The sequence below is a fragment of the Otolemur garnettii genome, unplaced genomic scaffold, assembly GCF_000181295.1.
Source record: "Otolemur garnettii isolate 467f Iridium unplaced genomic scaffold, OtoGar3 scaffold00027, whole genome shotgun sequence".
Lineage (NCBI taxonomy): Eukaryota > Metazoa > Chordata > Mammalia > Primates > Galagidae > Otolemur > Otolemur garnettii.
Genome location: NW_003852422.1, coordinates 7587954 through 7606422, shown reverse-complemented (window position 1 = coordinate 7606422; position 18469 = coordinate 7587954). Strand labels below are relative to the sequence as shown.

The following is an 18469-nucleotide window of genomic DNA, read 5'->3' as shown; positions in this document are numbered from 1 at the left end:
GATTCCAACCCACCAGCTCAGGTATATGTGGCTGGCACCTTAGCCACTTGAGCCACAGGTGCCGAGCTGGGCCTCTCTTCTTAATTACATGTTTGCTAAGAAGTCATTCATAACCATTAATCCACCTTTAAAATTTCACAGAAAAAATCCATGTTCCCGTACGTCATCTCTACAGGTAGGACCAGGCTAATCTGAGAAGAGCAACCAGAATCTGTGACTCAGGATTTCCCTGTTGTTCCCCAAACCACCAGCTGGAGGGCCTTCTCCCTTCTTCTCCTTGGAACATGGTGGACTAGACAGCACTCTGGGACTTGCTGCCTGGCACCCCAACAGAGCCGTCCCATACCAGTCCCTAACTGTCATTTCATCCCAAGACAAAGTCTGAAACAGCCAAACCAACAGCAGGAAAAGGGGAAAGGAAAGGGACAAAGATGACCCTTTTCCGTCTCCCACCCACTGCTGTCTTTTAGCCCTAATATAGACTCAAAGAAGAGAGTACCAGAATGGCCCGAGCCTCCCTTCCTCCACACCCTGCACAGACACAGTACTCAGGGAGTCCCAGTCAGAACTGGTATGTGGCTGATGGGAGAATCTCCAGTTCTACCAGGGCTGTCATGCAGTCCTGAACATCTAGGTAAGAATAATGTTAAATGTGTTTCTCCATTAAAAAAAAAAATTATTACATATTATTCTAAAGTAATTTGACATGCTTTGGTGAACTAGTCTAAACTGAAATAAAAACTGACAGATTACAAATTTGAAGTGAAATGAGAAGCTATAAAATACAGGAATGAATCAAAGAAGAATGGATGGCGTTCTGTACAGAATCCTCAACGGGGCCAGTGTGATAGAGGCGCATACCTACTAAAGACGGAAATGGATGACACCCCGCTGAAGACGTATAAAGAACCAAAGATCTAGAAAGAGATTAACCAAAAAAATCTCAGAACTACTATAACATTTAAGAGAAACAGAAACTGGGGTGGTGCCTGTGGCTCAATGGAATAGGGCACTGGCCCCATATGCCAGAGGTGGTGGGTTCAAGCCCAGCCTCGGCCAAAAAAAAAGAGAAACAGAAACTGCCTTTGCCTCCTATATTATTTTTTTTTCTCTTATAATGAAGAGGCTGAAACTATCGTCATAGAAACCCTTCCTTTTTTGCAATTATAGGCAATTTCTCAGATAAAAACAAAAAGAATTTCTGATAGTTTGTATGTTAGTGACATTTGTTTTAATTTAAAAGTCATCAGAAAATTTCTTTCCACAAGCTTTGCCTTCTGTTGTATTTAACACAGTATTCAGGCCAGACATCGTGGCTCACACCTATAATCCTCACACTCTGGGAGGCCAATTGGGAGGATCGTTTGAACCAAGAAGTTTGAGGTTGCAATGAGGTAGGCTGACGCCAATGCTCTGTAGCCCAGGCAACAACAGGAGACTCTGTTTCAAAAAACGAACAAAAAAAGATAATATTTAAAGTAATTTGGGCTTCCAGTATATATACTAAGTTAAAAGGGACATAATGCTTGGGATACAGTAGACACTCAAGAAATATTGTTCAATAAATCAATGTACCCAGAAGCCCAATGAAGATAACACAATTTCAGTCTAGCCCAAATTCTCTCCCTCCCTGGGACAGACACAAACTGAAGAATGTCAAATAAAATCTGTAATATACAAATGTATCAAATAATCACACAATAATAAACTCACAAGTTGTAGTCACCTTAATAACCAGTTCTTTTCTGTCATCCAATTTGAGCTCAATAGGTTTTTTCACGATAAATAAATTAGTAACTCTGGAGAGAACTCTGGCATCTATTAAAGGACGCTTTGTATCAGCCCCTTCTTCACTTGTAAGATGAAATGCTAAAAGCTTTAGTGCTAGTGAACGGACCCTAAAAACAAAAAAGTATTTAAGTCAAAATTTTGTAATATACAAATGTCTATTGAAAGGGCATATAATTACAAAAATTATTATATGTCAACAAAGTACAAGTCATACTGCCATTACTAGTAATAATTTGCTTTTTCTTAAAAAATCTTTTGTGTAAAACATTTATTCAATTTTATAATATTTATAAAATACATATCAGCAACAAAGAATAACCAATAAATACAAAAGAAATGGTCTCACTAAGACGACCTACTTTCTATCACAGTCAACTTCAACAGCTGATCTGCAAATTAAATCTTTAACTCCTAACTCCAAAGGTGGTGATCTATTTCAACCATAAAACAGCATATGACGGGGCCCAAACATTAAGTCAAACCTCCAAATTTACTCCAATAGAGTAAATTCCCCAATAACTAAAGTATGAATCACAATATATGAAAATCATCTATTAGACATCAAACAGATTCCTCTCAAATATAAAAATACAAATATTTTTGATTTCTACTGAAATTCTAAATCTGGAAGGAATTAGAATTAAGGTCAGTGGAGGCAGGGATGGGAGACTTCTCAAGAAAAGATAAGCACTGCAGGCCACTAAGCAATGAGACAGAGAAACAGAAAACCATCAAGAGCACAAAGGTCAGGGCGGGAGGAGGGACTGAAACAACCATCTATCTGTCACTTCTTTGGAAGGTTCTTGAACCACCTGGAAACTAGGCAAATTTTAAGTGATACCACAAGTTGCCAGGTTTTAAGTATGACCTACGAGACAACAATTAAAAACATGATACTCAGGGAGGCCTCTCTACTCCAGGCCAGGTTGAGTCACTGTAAGTGGGCCAGTCACCCTGAAGCCCTAGTATCATAACAGGCATCTCACTTTTGACAACTGAAAAGGTATAACTGATAATAACATCTGTCTTCCTAAATACCTGCCAAATTCTGACAGGGCAAGGCCCCTGTCTGGGTTGTGTACTGCTTCATTCCCAAAGCCAACCCCGGCTCACGGGCCTATGGCAGACACTCAATAAATACTTGCAGAATTAACAGAAAGAGATATTTGCTGAAATATTACTAATAGATATCATCTCCAGAGTACCAATATCTGCTCCAAGATGACATGAGAAGTCAGGCAAACCTTCTCCCTGTCCCGTTTGCTGAGTCCCCTCATGCAGGCTTAGTAAGGCTAACCACCTACTTAATGGTTTTCCTTTCTCCCTCTCATTCCAACCCACCGTTACCTATATTAAAATCTGGTGTTACCAATTTACGGTTACAACCGCTAGAAAAGAAGGCCAGAGGCAGGATATGCAAAGCATCATCTTCTCCAGAATACAAATTTAGCACCTTAGGCCTCATATGAAGTGCCAGGATCCAGCTATTCCTACACATGGATGTATTTCTTTCAATTTACAACTTTTAAGTAGCGTCATGTGTCATGTGACGTTTCGGTCAAGGACAGACTACATAGCCAGCAGTGGTGCCCTAAGATTCTAATTCTGTAGCCGAGGAGGGATAGACTATACCACATAGCCCAGGTGTAAGGAGGCTATGTCACATACAAGTCCGTGTAAACACACTTCACAATGTTCACACAAGGACAAAATAGCCTAAAGAAGCATTTCTCAGAAGCAGCACATGAGTATGTAAGGTACCCTACGAAGTCCTGAGGATACAGGGATTAGACAGTGAACGGGGTCCTGCCCACATGACGTTTATGGAAATGTTATTCTACATCATATAGACATTTTTAAGACTTTCTTTGATTTTCCTCTTTCCATTCTCTTGACGTTTTAGTTTATTTTCACCTATTTCCTTATTTTTCAGTCTGATTATCTCTTTATCAATAAGCTTCTGTGTTATCCTGATACAAGATTTGGGAAAAACAAAATCATCCACTATGAAATGAATTTCTGCTTCTTCCTCCCAGCCTTGTCAACCGGTTCATCTTCATCACTACTTATCCATCTTGACTCTAAGCTTTTTTTCTCTTCTCAGTAAGGAAAATTCTACCCACTGCTACCTAAAAGAGTAACAGATTCATGTTGCACTGACAGGGAAGGAAAGAAAAAAATACCTTCCTCTTTCTCTCTCTGTTTTTTTTTTTTTTTTTTTTTTTTGCAGTTTTTGGCCGGGGCTGGGTTTGAACCTGCCACCTCTGGCATATGGAGCCAGTGCCCTACTTCTTTGAGCCACAGGAGCCGCCCTCCTTCTCTTCTTTTAATTAAAATGGTGCCCATATTAGGCAGGGTACCGCGGGTCACACCTGTATTCCTAACTCTGGGAGGCCAACATGGAAGGATTCCTTGAGCTCAGGAGTTCAAGAGCAGCCTGAACAAGAGTGAGACTCCATCTCTACTAAAAATAGAAAAATTAGCTGGGCGTGGTGGTGGGTGCCGGTAGTCCCTGCTACTCGGGAGGCTGAGATAGGAGGATTGCTCAAACTGGGAGTTTGACATTGCTATAGGCAAGGCTGATGTCATGGTACTCTAGCCTGGGCAACAGAGTAAAATTCTCAAAAAAAAAAGGTACACATGTTAATGGTGGTCAAGGAAAGCATACTTTTTCCATTTCCCAAGTAACAGGACAAGCTAAATGAAATTAAAACACCTGAATAGCTTTGGTATATAAGGCAATTGTCCCACTATACCTCCAGGAAACTTAATTTGCAGAACATATGTCTAGGAAAGGACTAACAATTCCTAAAAAGAAGACAAAAGGGGACTGCGCTGTTATTTATGCAAATTATATATCTCCGCGGCTCCCTAACTTGCCGAGAGCACGACTAAACAGGACTTAGCAGAACTACTAAGCAGCAGCCTGATCTGGCAAGGGACAATGAGGCTATAAACAGATGAAACGCTTCAGGAAAGCATCTAAAAGACCTCGCATCTGCTTAGTTTCACACCTTGTTTCCTTTCTCTGCCTAATCATGGACAATCATCTTCCTTTAAATTCTTTAGTTCTATTTTGTTTCAGATTGATATAATTACTATACTTTCTTAGAATGTTTCCATTAATCTTTGACAGTCAAAAGATTATGTTGTACTCACGATGGCTTTTTCACTAGCAAAAGTCGCAGGATAGACCTTAATCGGGTCGTATAAGGAAGAATCTCCTCTCCTGCCTCAGAACTCCCTTTGCTTAAAAGGAGAATGCAGTTACCCAAAGGATCATCTGTGTCAGCATAGCCCTGGATAGATTTTTTTAAAAGAGAAATTACTGTTCAATTTGTTTGTTAACTTTTCAACTTGACTATAAGAACAGTATTGGCCTGTCAAGCAACTCGTAAATTTCTTTCAATTCAGTTAAATAAAATAATCATTTTTCAAAATAACCTACATGATGTAAGAAATCTACATATAATTATCTTTAAATGAAAGTACACACTGCAGAACTTCAGGAAACTGTGCCAACCCTCCTGGCACTTGCTGATCTTTCAATTTTCTAAGCTTCTGGTAGTGACGCCTCCCCTAGGTGAGGCCCATCACAGATTCTCAGCCGTCCCCACAGAAGAAGGATGGAGTGCTGCAAACCAGGCCCACGGCTGGAGTCCCTCCTCCAAAAGGGGAGTGTACCCACCATGGCACTTCCTATCTACCTTTCACTCAGCGAAGCCACGGACCTGAAGGGTTCTCACTCCTTTAAAGACCGGACGTCTGCCATAAAAGCTTTCTGTGCAAGACCATATGAGTCAAGATGCCACACTGATCATACATACACATGTATGCACATACAGAATCCATGCGGCAAGTCCGTTAGGTAAGTCCTGCTTTAAGACTGCTCTTAGAGTTGTCTAAAAGCTTTTATATAAGGTTGAGTTCTATTTTTCACAATGCTAAGTGCCTGCACCTCACTTTCTAACCTCCCACCTAGATACATCAAGTAGATACAGACAAATTAGCTATCCCTGTTTAAACTCCTGCCAAAAGCGAGGCAGCGGCCCGCTTCCTGCTCACTTGTCCACAGTGCCTCGCGGCTTCTCCTCATTTCTCTCACAACATGACAGTTTTGCTGTTTGCAGCTTTTAGATCAATCACCCTCAGCCAAAGATAAATGGTACCATAAAAAGTGAACTTCACACAATACCTGGAGTACTGGAATGACAGGACAGAGAGACTCAATAAACTTGTTCCAGGTCAGTGCTGTCATCATCAGTCGTCCCTGAAGCAGATACAACAGAATGGCCTTGGCAGCAACGTTCACCTGCTCAACAAAACAGATCCAATAATCCAGTAAAACGGGAGGCCCCTAGGTCTTCTGACACACCTCTAACAGTTTACAAAAGCTGCAAAGGACCTATAATTAACAGCTGGCTTCAAATGGTCCTATTTTCATAGCATCTATTCACAGCCAGTTTTTCTCCATCAATGATTTCTACTTTTCTACCTCAAATGTGTATGTTTGTTCTTCAATAAAAATTTTCCTTACTGAAATAACCTGCTTACTATAATTACATGTACTGTATAGTCCTCCATATCATAGGTGAAAATTATAAAACATTTGACCTGAATTCTTCAAGATTAGGGATGTCCTATATTTCGATTTCCACGTTTTCTTTAACATTTCTGGTGACTTAAGTAACACTTTAACTAAACCAACACATCAAAGAGAGGCTTCATTTTAGTTTCTCATCATACATACTACCTAATTATATTAGAATATTACCTTGATTTAGATAAATATCTAAATTATAGCAATTTTTGCACTCATTTTTAACATAATCATACCTCACATTTGGGTTCTTGGAAGCCAAATGCAGAAATTTCATACAGAACTTTTGGGTGAAGTAGGAAATGAATTCCATTACAAAGTGAAGATACAGGCTTAGTGACATGATGTACACCTAAACATTCCTGTGAAATAACACAAAGAACGATTTAAAAGTAGTGATCCAGATATTTCCAAAAGAAAAATTTTCCTATTTAAAATCCAACTTTACTTTTAGTTTTCACTTCACTGAAACTTTTAACAACAGAGAATGTAAAAGACTCTCCTGCCTATTACTGAGTCTGCAGGAGATATATTACTTTCTGCCAACAAGCATAGTCTTGATAAAGCAAATAACCTAACAGCTGAGACAGCCATAATCTCTTAAAGTTGTTTATATGGATAGACACAAAAACATAAACAGAATAATAAATTTATCCTAAGGTACTCACATTTTACTTATTGAAGTCTGAGAAAGAAAAACAAAATTCAAATCAAAAGACTGAAAGTTATAGGAGACAACATACAATATATCTAGGATTTTTATCATCAATATGCACCTGAAACATAAGTAATAACTCTGACCCACCCCTTGAGTAACTATCACAAATTCTATCTCGATCTGTCACAGAGCATAATAAACTGTTAACAGTTAATTAGTGTGAGAGGGTAAAAAAAGGCTACTTGAAATATTCATAGAATTTAAATACAATATAGAAGGTAAAAATATAATCAATAATGAGTCGATCACTACAATAAATATTTTTCATCCTGCAAATTAGTACTTCATAACCATTACCAACAATTCAAACAGTCAGAGAGTTACACACACCCACACCCACATATGAATACATGTAGTATTTTTTTTTTTGTTTTAACTAACTTCATGCTAGATGACAACTTCATGTTCCAAGTTTTCAAAAGAACTAACGCCTCATCTCTAAAGTTTGAAAGTAGCTGTCACTTCCCTATGAGCTTCAGTTTATTCATGCATAATATAATACCTACTCCTTAATGAAACAACTTTCTTTTCCCATCACCATATCCACCTGACTACACTGGCCTTCTTAAAATACGAAAATGCCGGCTATCCTTTCAAAGACTGATCCCCACCCACTAAACTGCACCCTGCCCCTCCTGACATCCAGATTCAGTTCCTACAGCTGTAGGAGCTCAGCATCTTTGCTTTCTTCTCCACAGGGCTATGCACCTGAAACAGAAGGAATAATTCCTACAACTCTTGCAATCATCACACAGCAGACCCTGGTCTGGACCTAATTCCCCCTCCTGATAACAGCCATTTTCCAGTTGTCCCTCACAGCACACATCCTCTCAAGCAGTCACTGCCCTCAGTCTCCGCCCCTCTCCTGTGGGTCCCCTCACCCACACCAGTAGGACTTCCCTTCTCACTGCTCTACGGAAGCTTCTTGTCAAGGATGCCAGTGCCCTTGGTGGTACCAAACCCAGTAAGTCCATCTCTGTTCTCATCCGACTCTTCCTTCCCACCTCAAGGACATGCCTCTGTCTCCACTACTGGCTCCTTCTGTGTCCCACTTCTAACTACTTAGATCCTAAAAGGCCGTCTCTTCCCTTGTCTTTCAGTAAATGACCTCACCAAGGCTTGTGGCTTTAAATGCCATCTCTATGCTAATGACTAAAAATTTCACACCTAACCTGGATGCCACAGTCCAAAGGTAATATGGAGCAATACTTAAGAATACAGGCTTTGCAGTCAGTACCTGGGTTCAAAGCTCAGTCTTGTTGCCATTTTTGCTTGAATGACTTTGGACAAATCTGTACTTTTTTTAGAGACAGGGTCTCGCTCTATTGCCCAAGCTGAGTGGCACAATTATAGCTCACTGCATATCACAAATTTCAGAAACATGAAATATAAATAAATGTATATATATAGTGTATATATGTGTGTATACATGTGCACACACACACACATACATACACAAACACACATATACACATACATATACCATTCTCTTGAACTCCTAAGCTCAATCAATTCTCTGCTCTCAGCCTCCCACGCAGCCAACTCTATTTTTACAAAAGGTAGTACTTAGCTCAGTTATTATGAGGATTAAATGAAATAACATATTTCTAAAGTACTTGGTGCAGGGGAATACAGAAGTATTTAAGAGAAGAGTCATATCTTGATGTGTCTGCATTGCTTGTGATGATGATTTTATAAGCTTAAAACCAATATTCAAGTATTAGTTATAAGTAGGCTAGGAAGTGAATTAAGGAAATGATTGCAGAGGATCGGCAAAGAAAAACAGAAAACATGGGAGAAGTGGAGGCAAAAAATACTGAGCCTAGTGCCGTGTGTGGCTAGAGGCCTGGCACCTTTAAAATTTAAGAAGTGGCTTGCTGAAATTTTATCCCTCCCCACGCTTGACTCTGCACCTCGGAGGTCCCTAAATAGGCCAGAATTGCCTCGACAGGCGGGCTACTCGCTCTGAGAGAGGGAGCGCATTTGTAAAGTTAACAAGGTTAAACCTTGTTAGACAAGGCAAGATTTGCTCCAGACCAGATAAGGAGATAAAATATCTCTTTGCTTCTGTCACCTTGGCAGGACCAGAAGCGTCTGTCTGTCTAGGCAAAAAGCTTCTTGAGTATGAATTGTCACTGCTGTGATTTGTGTCCTGGCTGCACTGGGGTCTTCTCTGACGTCCTGCTCTCGGACTGTTTTGCACCGTTCCATACTCTATTTGTGTTAAAGATCATAAATACCTGAGAGCAATAAAAGGAAAAGGTAAATCTACCCAACTAAGGTAAAGAAATAGTTTAGTTAGAAAAGCACAAGCATAACAAGAACCATATCAGAATTGTTTGCCTTTCTCTCATGAGATTTATGATTAAAACAATGGTGTATGAAATAAAAACAGAGCTAGCCTGGGGCAAGATGCTGCAAGTGTGAGGCCTCACAAAGAATGACATGCAGTCTCCTGATCCAGGCTGACTCTTAAAACTTAATCTTTGTCTCTTGAAATTTTCAATTTCTGGCTTGGCACCTGTGGCTCAAGTGGCTAAGGCACCAGCCACATACACCTAAGGTGATGGGTTTGAATCCAGCCCAGGCCCACCAAAAAAAAATGACAGCTGCAACCAAAAAAAAAAAAAAAAATAGTCGGGCATTGTGGCGGACGCCTGTGGTCCCAGCTACTTGGGAGGCTGAGGCAGGAGACTCGCTTGAGCCTAGGAGTTGGAGGTTGCGGTGAGCTATGATGCCACAGCACTCTATCCAGGGTGACAGCTTGAGGCTCTGTCTCAAAAAGAAAGAAAGAAATTTTCAATTTCTTCATCCATTGAATCAATCAAGCCACCGGGAGGGAATCCATAGCGTTGTTGGAGCAGGTACTCAATACTTGGTACACAGAGGAAAAGCTCAATAAATTCTAGCTGCTATCATTATTATCAGCATCATAATTATTATCATTATCATTATTATATTAAACAGTCCTTAACATCTACTCAACTGACAAACTGAAACTCACCCTTAAATCACTCTCTATTACCTACTCTTGTTATTATCAAAACCAATTAGCTTTACATCCACAATATATCCTGAATTTATTCCCTTCTCTTCATCTCCACTATACCATCCTATCTCATCAAAGCTAATACAATGAAACTGGTCTTCTTCCCACTCTTGACCCCCTACAATCCATTCCCCAACAACAGAAGAGTGGTCTTTTTAGAAAGATAAACAGATGAAGTCATCTTCCTATTTAAAATCATTCATAGCTTCTTGCTATACTTAGAATAAAATTCAAAGCTTTATAATATTTGGTAAGATATGAACAGGCCCACTGCCCACCTCTCAGACCAAATCTGGTACCATTTTTCTACTCCCTCATTATGCCCCAACTATGCTGACTTCATTCCTGAAACATGCAAAATGAATTCTTACCTAAACAGCAGAGACCTTTCACCTGCTATCTCTACCACTACCCACCTAAATTTGAGCTCACATTACCTACTCACTCTCTATTCCTTCATCCTCTTCTATTTTCTTTATAATGCTATATATACATACACACACATAGATACACACATCTGTATGTATACATGTGCTTTTTATATATTTATACAGTATATTTTTAATTATGTAATACACACACACACTCTTACCTCTCCTCCATCAAAAGGTAAGTGAGAGGACCACAAAAATCTTTTCTGTACTTTATACCACTCTATCACTAAACCTAGCATATATTACTGTCAATGTCCAGTAAATATTATAGATTTCATATGTAAATAGCACTAAAGTAGTGACTATACAATGATCCCCAAATAAAAAGTATTTTACCTCTTTCCCATGCCTTCCTCAAAGTAAGCCTTACAATAAAAAGTTGAGTTGCCTATTCTGAACAGCAATCCGTACTACCTATATATTAGTAGCACGCTCCTACACGCAGGTTACATAGAGCTACAGCAAGGCCTTGAGAATTTACCAACAGACACCATAATAATACCATATGAAAGACATAACCAGTAAAAGGGAGACCCCTATAAAACTCCTTTTATCTAAACTAAAATATTATAATCCTTTTGATAAAGGCTAACTAGGAGAAATCTCATCATTTGGAGCTTTTGATTTCATGATTATTATAACTCCCTCAAAATTTATGTATCAACTCTTAAAAACCTTATTGTACTATACAGATAAATATCTTTTGTGAAAAATCACTATTTAGAAAAACAGTATCAGTGAACATAAATTCCCAAATAGCTAACAAGAAAATAAAACATTAAATGAAAGCCCATATTCTTTTATTTCTTCCCCTTATACAACTAGGATAATAAGCTGAGTTTAACCATAAAAAAAAAAAATCCTTTGACTTACATTCCAATTATTCCAACAAACAAAATGTATACTACTTAGTTATAAAAATTATAGTAGAATTTAGAATTTTCAAAATCACTAATGAATTCAGTGCCTTGTTTAAAAATAAAAAATTCAGGTGGCGCCTACAGCTCAAGTGGCTAAGGTGCCAGCCACATACACCAGAGCTGGCAGGTTGGAATCTGGCCTGGGCCTGCCAAACAATGACAACTACAACCAGAAAATCGCCAGGGCGTTGTGGTGAGCACCTGTAGGCCCAGCTACTCAGGAGGCTGAGCTGGCAAAATTTTCTATTTCCAAGAATTAATTAAAATCTACCTCAAGGATCTAAATATCAAATCATGACTGTATTAATATACACAGCTATGATTTAATTTAAAAAAAAGAAAGAAAGAAAGATATTCAGTCTGGAAAAATAATAATAATAAAATAAATAAATAATCAAATCCTATTCCACCATTTTGATTTTGAGCATAAGCGCAGTGTAAGAATGGCGAGGCCGTGCTGGGGTAAGACGGGTAAAGGGAAGGAAAGCAGCTCCTTCTACAACGGCAGTATTTCTATTTTGCTGAATAAAAATGCATCAGAAGCAAAACAATATTTATAGAAGCAAAGCAATATTTATAAAAATATAAATACTTGTTATTCCCAGACAACATGGAACATGGAAATGGACATTTTCAAGAGTACACAGGAACATATCTGGGCCATTACAAAAGTTTTGAGATACACAAAAAATCAAGAAATGGAAAAATCAAATCAGCACGGACAGAAATAAATGAAAGACCTCCAGCAACATCAATAAGCCAGAAGCAAGATGGAACTTACACTGAATCAGAAAGGACACCTGGGGCCATGTTTCTTAGAAGTGAAATAAATGGACAACAGAATCTGTCTCAAAACTTTTGAGTGACCCACATGTATACGTTTAAATATTGTTCTATGCACTCTGGGAGGCCAAGGTGGGTGGACTGCCTGAGCTCATGAGTTCTAGACCAGCCTGAGCCAGAGTGAGACTCCATCTCTAAAAAATAGCCAGGCATTGTGGCAGGCACCTATAGTTTCAGCTACTTGGGAGGCTGAGGCAAGGGGATCAGTTGAGCTCAAGAATTTGAGGTTGCTGTGAGCTATGACACCAAGGTACTCTACCAGGGGCAACAAAGCAAGACTGGCTTAAAAAATAAATGAATAAATAAAATAAATAAATATTGTCCTATGGATAGTGTTCTTTTCAATATTGAAATATATTTAATATTGTATGCTAAAAAATTGTATTATTTAGGGCGGTGCCTGTGGCTCAAAGGAGTAGGGCGCCATCCCCATATGCCGGAAATGGTGAGTTCAAACCCAGCCCTGGCCAAAAAACTGGAAAAAAAAATTTATTATTTAAAAAGACAGAAATAAATGTTTTAAAAAATAAAAAAAAGAAAAATACCACTAGGAAAACAGACCTGAAACCATAAAACCTAGGCCATAATAAACTAAACTTTTCCTGAAATACTTTTTGAATTCCTAGAAGTCAAGTTTTCCTTATAATTTTGCCAACATTAAATAACACAAAATAAATATAATTCCTAATAAAACTTCTAACAAAGCAATTTAATTGTAGAACTTATTAAAATAAGGGAACTTAACAGCAGAAATATTCTAGAATTGACTAACAGTTGCCAACTATTTTTATGAGAGATAATTCTTACATCTCGTTCATAAGGTCAAGCAACTTAATTTTAGAGCTATAATAAGAGAATCTGCCATTAGTTCTCAAAAACAAAACAAAACAAAACAAAACCCCACCTTAATAATTTCCAGACAGCAGGAATAGGTTTCAACTTTCACCTGTAGCGACGGGTGAGACAGCATATGTAGAAACACCTTCTGACTTTCTCCTTGCAGTAATGGACTGGCTTGTGCAGATTTCCAACTGGTAAAAATGTGAAACATCGAAGAAATCTGTGGCAAGTTTATTGGAAACGATTTCTTCCTACCCTAGTTCTTCCAGCTAGGATCTTGTTTCATCAACCAGTATTAGCAATTACTTACCTCAGCTCGTATTTAATTCAGGGCAGGGAATGTTTTCTCTTAGAGTCAAGAAAACCCAAAATGTCTTTTAAAACTCATACTTAAATGATGTTTATCACATCAATAAATTTTGGAATTTATTCTTTCTAAAAACAATGATGATCTGTTCTGATGTCCTCATAATAAATAAGCAAAAACATAGAGCTTTCTACAAATTTATGTATAAAAAAGATACAAAGTAAAAAACTTACAAAACATTCGATTCAAGTATTAGTTAAAACTTTAAAGATAAATGAATGAGCTTGAACAGTATGGATGAATACCAAAAGCAAATGTATGAAAAATTCAAGGATTATTTCATTCCTATTATAGGCATGACATTTGTAAAACTTAATTCTGAATAAAACAGTTAATTTTCCTAATACAACTGTACATGTACAGTTTAAAGGTCAAACATATATAAAAGCAATTTAAACTAAAAAAATAACAAAGATATAAGATCCGTTTCATTTTCACTGTTCCTAAGTTTCAACACGCACAGAGTACTATAATAATACAATCACATTGAGAAAGAAAATATTACATCTTTGAACAAATGCAGATGATTTCCTTTATTAGGGGGGAGTGCTGATGATAGGAAAAGCTGCGCAAGGCTTGGTCTGCCAACTCCATCAATTCTAAGAGATGCTTCTCATCCTAAAAAAGAAGCAGAATGGGGCAATAATGTCAAGTTCATGTCAAATAAAATTCTCATCAGCTAACTAAGCACCTTTAAGGAATTAGATCATTCAGAGACCCTGAGATCGTTCACATTTGTTTAAGCCTACTTGCTCAACAAGCAACCTACAAATGTCAGCCTAGGAAGAAAAATGTGAGAAAAATACCTAGCTAAACACCACACAAGACTCTCTATTATTTAACTCTGAGTAAGCTTAAAGTTACAATCAAGTTGCCTGGTTTTCTAGACTACCACTCTGTAGCCCTAGCTTCCCAAAGAAGGTAAGGCTAGTATATTTCATCACCCACCTTTCTCTTACAACACCCTAACTGGTTCTAAGTAGAGGCCATGTCACGCATGTGTGATTAACTGACCATGTAGAATGCCACAGAAATAATTCAACTTAAGACAATTCAAAATTCTACCATAGGAAAAAAGAAGCCAATGACATGACGCTGTAGCAAAGAGAAAAAGAAAAGAAGAAAGGAAAATTATAAAGATGAGGTTCAGACAGATCCACTTGTAGGAGCCAAATGAAATTTTGTCACTAACTCTTCAAGATCTTCAGGATCCATTTTGGTATTTTCAGATAGTAAACAACTACGGTAGTCAATGTTTATCTCTAAGACTCATTAATCTTTTCACATATAGCATAGTAAATAACATCCTAACAGTATTTTTAGAAGGGATAATATTGATACATAATTATCACGATAATATTGTGCCTAAAGATATCCTCACTGTACAAACAATGCAGTTCATGATCGTATTTAATTTTAAAAATCCAGTTCTCCGTGTAGGTGTAATACATAATAAGTGATTATAAAATATTAAAGCAAAAATGTGTCCACAAGAAAGCACTAAAATGGACCTTATCATTCTGGTTACATCAACTGTCACTCGGCTCATGTACAGTAAGTTACTCCATAGAGGTGACTGCTATTAACTATTAAAGCATTTATAAAAATTGCTGCTTTTTAAAAAACCACTGATATTAGGAATACATATCATTCATTAATCTACTGTCTTTGTTTTATTCTTATACAAATCATATCCTTAATCTATCTGACTCACCCAGTAATAATGTATCCCCTGTCTAACAATTTAATTGTGATATGTACATCAACTTTAAAATTAAAAGTCAAATTGTCTGAATATTTCATCAAAGGGATTTAAAAGAGGTTTTATTGGGGGCTTGGGGAGAGGATAATGTGATGAACAGACTTTAAGCTGCCTCGTGATTCACCTCCTGGTGGCCATTTCCTTATCAATTGTCTTCCCTTGAGCATGGATGGAACCTATGACTTCCTTCTGACCAAAAGAATACACCAAATGTGATGGGATCTCTCTCTTGAAACTGTATTACATTACATAGAAAAGCTGATGGAATGTCACTCCTGTGACTCACTAGAGGGGCTCGAGGACTAAAAGAGATATTAGCAAAACTTTTTACCTCCTTCCCAGCGTCAGACAAGAAGTTGCAGGTACTTTCAATTGAATAAACAGCCTCAGCAGTTCGTTTATAAATACTATAGTTTTCAGAATTCAGCTGTTCCAAATAGGCCACAACAGCTTCATGAATATTTGGATATTCCAGAGAAATAGGCATGTCCAAAGAAATAAAAAATAATGCTGCTGACACAGGCTCCGGGAGAAACTCACTAGCCTTGAATTTAAAAAAAAAAGAAAAAGTTTTGTTTTAAAAAAATGATGATAGACTATAACCTTAATCCAGTCCACTTACCTTTTATACATTCTTTATCATAAAAATCTATGCTTTTTCCAAAGAAAATCCCATTTCCCAACACATTATTTTCCTCTATGCCTTTGTTAATGCAGTCTTTCTCTCCCCCAACCGTCTCAAGTCTAAACACATGTATCAGCGCTGCCTAAAAGCCTGGGATACCAGATATTTCCCTCCTCCCCCAAATAACACACAGAATTACACTCTCAGTGAGCCCTGAGCACCTTGTTTACACCTCGACTACTAATTATGGCACAAGCTTGTTTTTCTGTACGTATTTTGTGCACATGCTCACAAATATCCACAATAATCTGATAAACTCCTGGGGACAAGAACACATACCCAACCCACAGCTGAACATGTAACTCAGGGATCACAAAGCACACGTTAAGTTGAGTAACACTAAATCAAGTACAGTCATAGACTGACATGGACTGAAATTGATTTTTTGTTTGGTTCCATATTTTAGAGGGCAAAGGGGAAATTCAACATTGCATTTAAAGTAGTTCTAGAATAGCTGAAGAAGACGGCCCTTGAGTATGAACTCAGGATGCCCAGACGAAATATCACACATCTGATAGTCTGAAATCAGTGAATATAAAACTGAAAGAACCAAAGATTTTTTAGTGTTTCTAGCTTTGTGATAAGACAGTAAGCATCAATTAAAAAATAGAGAGGATTAAAACTTTCATGTTCAGAAAAAATCTTTTAACAGAGCTCATCAGTGGCTAAAATGCTGCAGCCTTTACTAAAGTAGGTTTGGTCATGATTTATCTCATGGTTAACCTGGTTTAAGAATAGTAATCAAGTGCCTGAAAGTTTAAGATAAAGAGCTGAACAACACCACCTTTAAATGAATGAAGTTGCCAAATGAAGATCAGAAATTATAGAAATTAGATGTTTTGATTACAATGTATGAAAACACCCTAAACTAGTAAAAAGTAACTAGAAAGAATTAGGAAAAAATTAGAATAAGAATTAGAAAGTCAAGAGATATGTCAGTATTCTGTGAAGAACTCAGTAAGGATCAAAGACCTAAATTTAACAACTAAACTATCAAACTAAGAAGACAACACAGGTCTGCATCCATTTCTCCTTTTTTGTGAGAGAGACAGAGTCTCACTCTATTCCCCTCGGTAGAGTGCCATGGCATCACAGCTCACAACAACCTCCAACTCCTGGCCTTAGGCAATCCTCTTGCCTCAGCCTCCCGAGCAGCTGGGACTACAGGCGCCTGCCACAACTCCCGGCTATTTTTTTGTTGCAGTTTGGCTGGGGCTGGGTTAGAACCTGCCACCTTTGGTATATGGGGCTGACGCCCTACTCACTGAGCCACAGGCACTGCCACAGGTTCGCATCGGACAGAGCAATAGTTTCCTACAGATGACATCAGAAGCACAGCATCCAAAAATAAGTAAATCAATAAACTGGACTTCATTGAAATGTAAAACTTCTACATGTCAAAGGACACTACCAAGAAATGAAATGTCATGGCCAGGCATGGTGTCTCACACCTGTAATCCTAGCAATCCAGGAGCTGAGATGAGAGAATGGCTTTAGCTCAGGAATTTGGAGACCAGCCTAAGCAAAAATAAGACACTGTCTCTATCAAGAAATTGAAAAATTAGATGGCTATGGTGCTCACACTTATAGTCCCAGCTACTTGGGAGACTGAAGCAGGAGGATCACTTGAACCCGTGAGTTTGAGTTTGCAGTGAACTAGGATAACACCACTGCACTCTACCAAGGGTGACAAAGGGAGACTCTGTCTCAAAAAAAGCAGAAACAAAGAGTTAGGAAGATAAAGAATTAGGAAAGGAGATTTAGTCAGTTGGACATGGTGCTAAGATAGTAAATTCTAGTGATTCTAACTCCAAATCCTCCGTATTCTAGTTTGAAAGAGTTGTCTTTGACTCTAGCCAGAAAACTAAGAACAGCTACTGTGGGAATTAAACAAGCTAATTTCCTTTCCTCTTTTCACCTCGCCACGAGGAATCCTGACATTTTCACTCTGCACACCCATATTTGAGACTCTTATCTCAGCAATTCAAAGCACCATGCAAAGGTCATAAGCTTAATCCTTGCATGGCCCAATGGACTGATTACAACTTTAAGACAGCAGTCCTGCATATAGAAGCATTAGTCATATGTCATTTGGAACTAAAAATGAAGATGTTCAGTATAAATCTATCACTACTTTTAGATAAAAAAGAGTCAACAACATCACCTCATGTGCATGGGAGTCAGGGGCAAAGGGCACAGTACTGTTTTCTCCAAACCCCGCTATTCAGCAGCCACATCATTACCTATGGGTTTGTCAGAAATGCAGAGTCTCAGGTCCCACTGTAGACCTGATGAACCAGAATCTTCAAGAATATTCCCAGATAATCTCTGACCACTCAATTGGCTTCACCACATTATTAGATAAAAACCAAAGGCCTTGTGGTCTACGTTCTTCCTTAGCCTCGGCCCGCCTGGCTAGCTGAGAAAAGGGCAGCAGAAGCGCCCAGGGTGCTCTGTTAC

General features: G+C 38.2%; 1 protein-coding gene across 1 annotated transcript in view; it reads right to left on the bottom strand.

The window, feature by feature from the left end:
- RTTN (rotatin) overlaps positions 1–18469 on the bottom strand; it is a 149815-nt gene that overhangs the window by 101857 nt on the left and 29489 nt on the right. The window contains exons 12-18 of the mRNA XM_003788403.2: positions 15656–15868; positions 14068–14180; positions 13260–13386; positions 6628–6753; positions 5987–6103; positions 4951–5090; positions 1727–1898 (exon numbers count right to left, since the gene is read on the bottom strand). Coding sequence (XP_003788451.1) covers positions 1727–1898; positions 4951–5090; positions 5987–6103; positions 6628–6753; positions 13260–13386; positions 14068–14180; positions 15656–15868 — 1008 coding nt within the window. The remainder of the gene's footprint in view (positions 1–1726; positions 1899–4950; positions 5091–5986; positions 6104–6627; positions 6754–13259; positions 13387–14067; positions 14181–15655; positions 15869–18469) is intronic.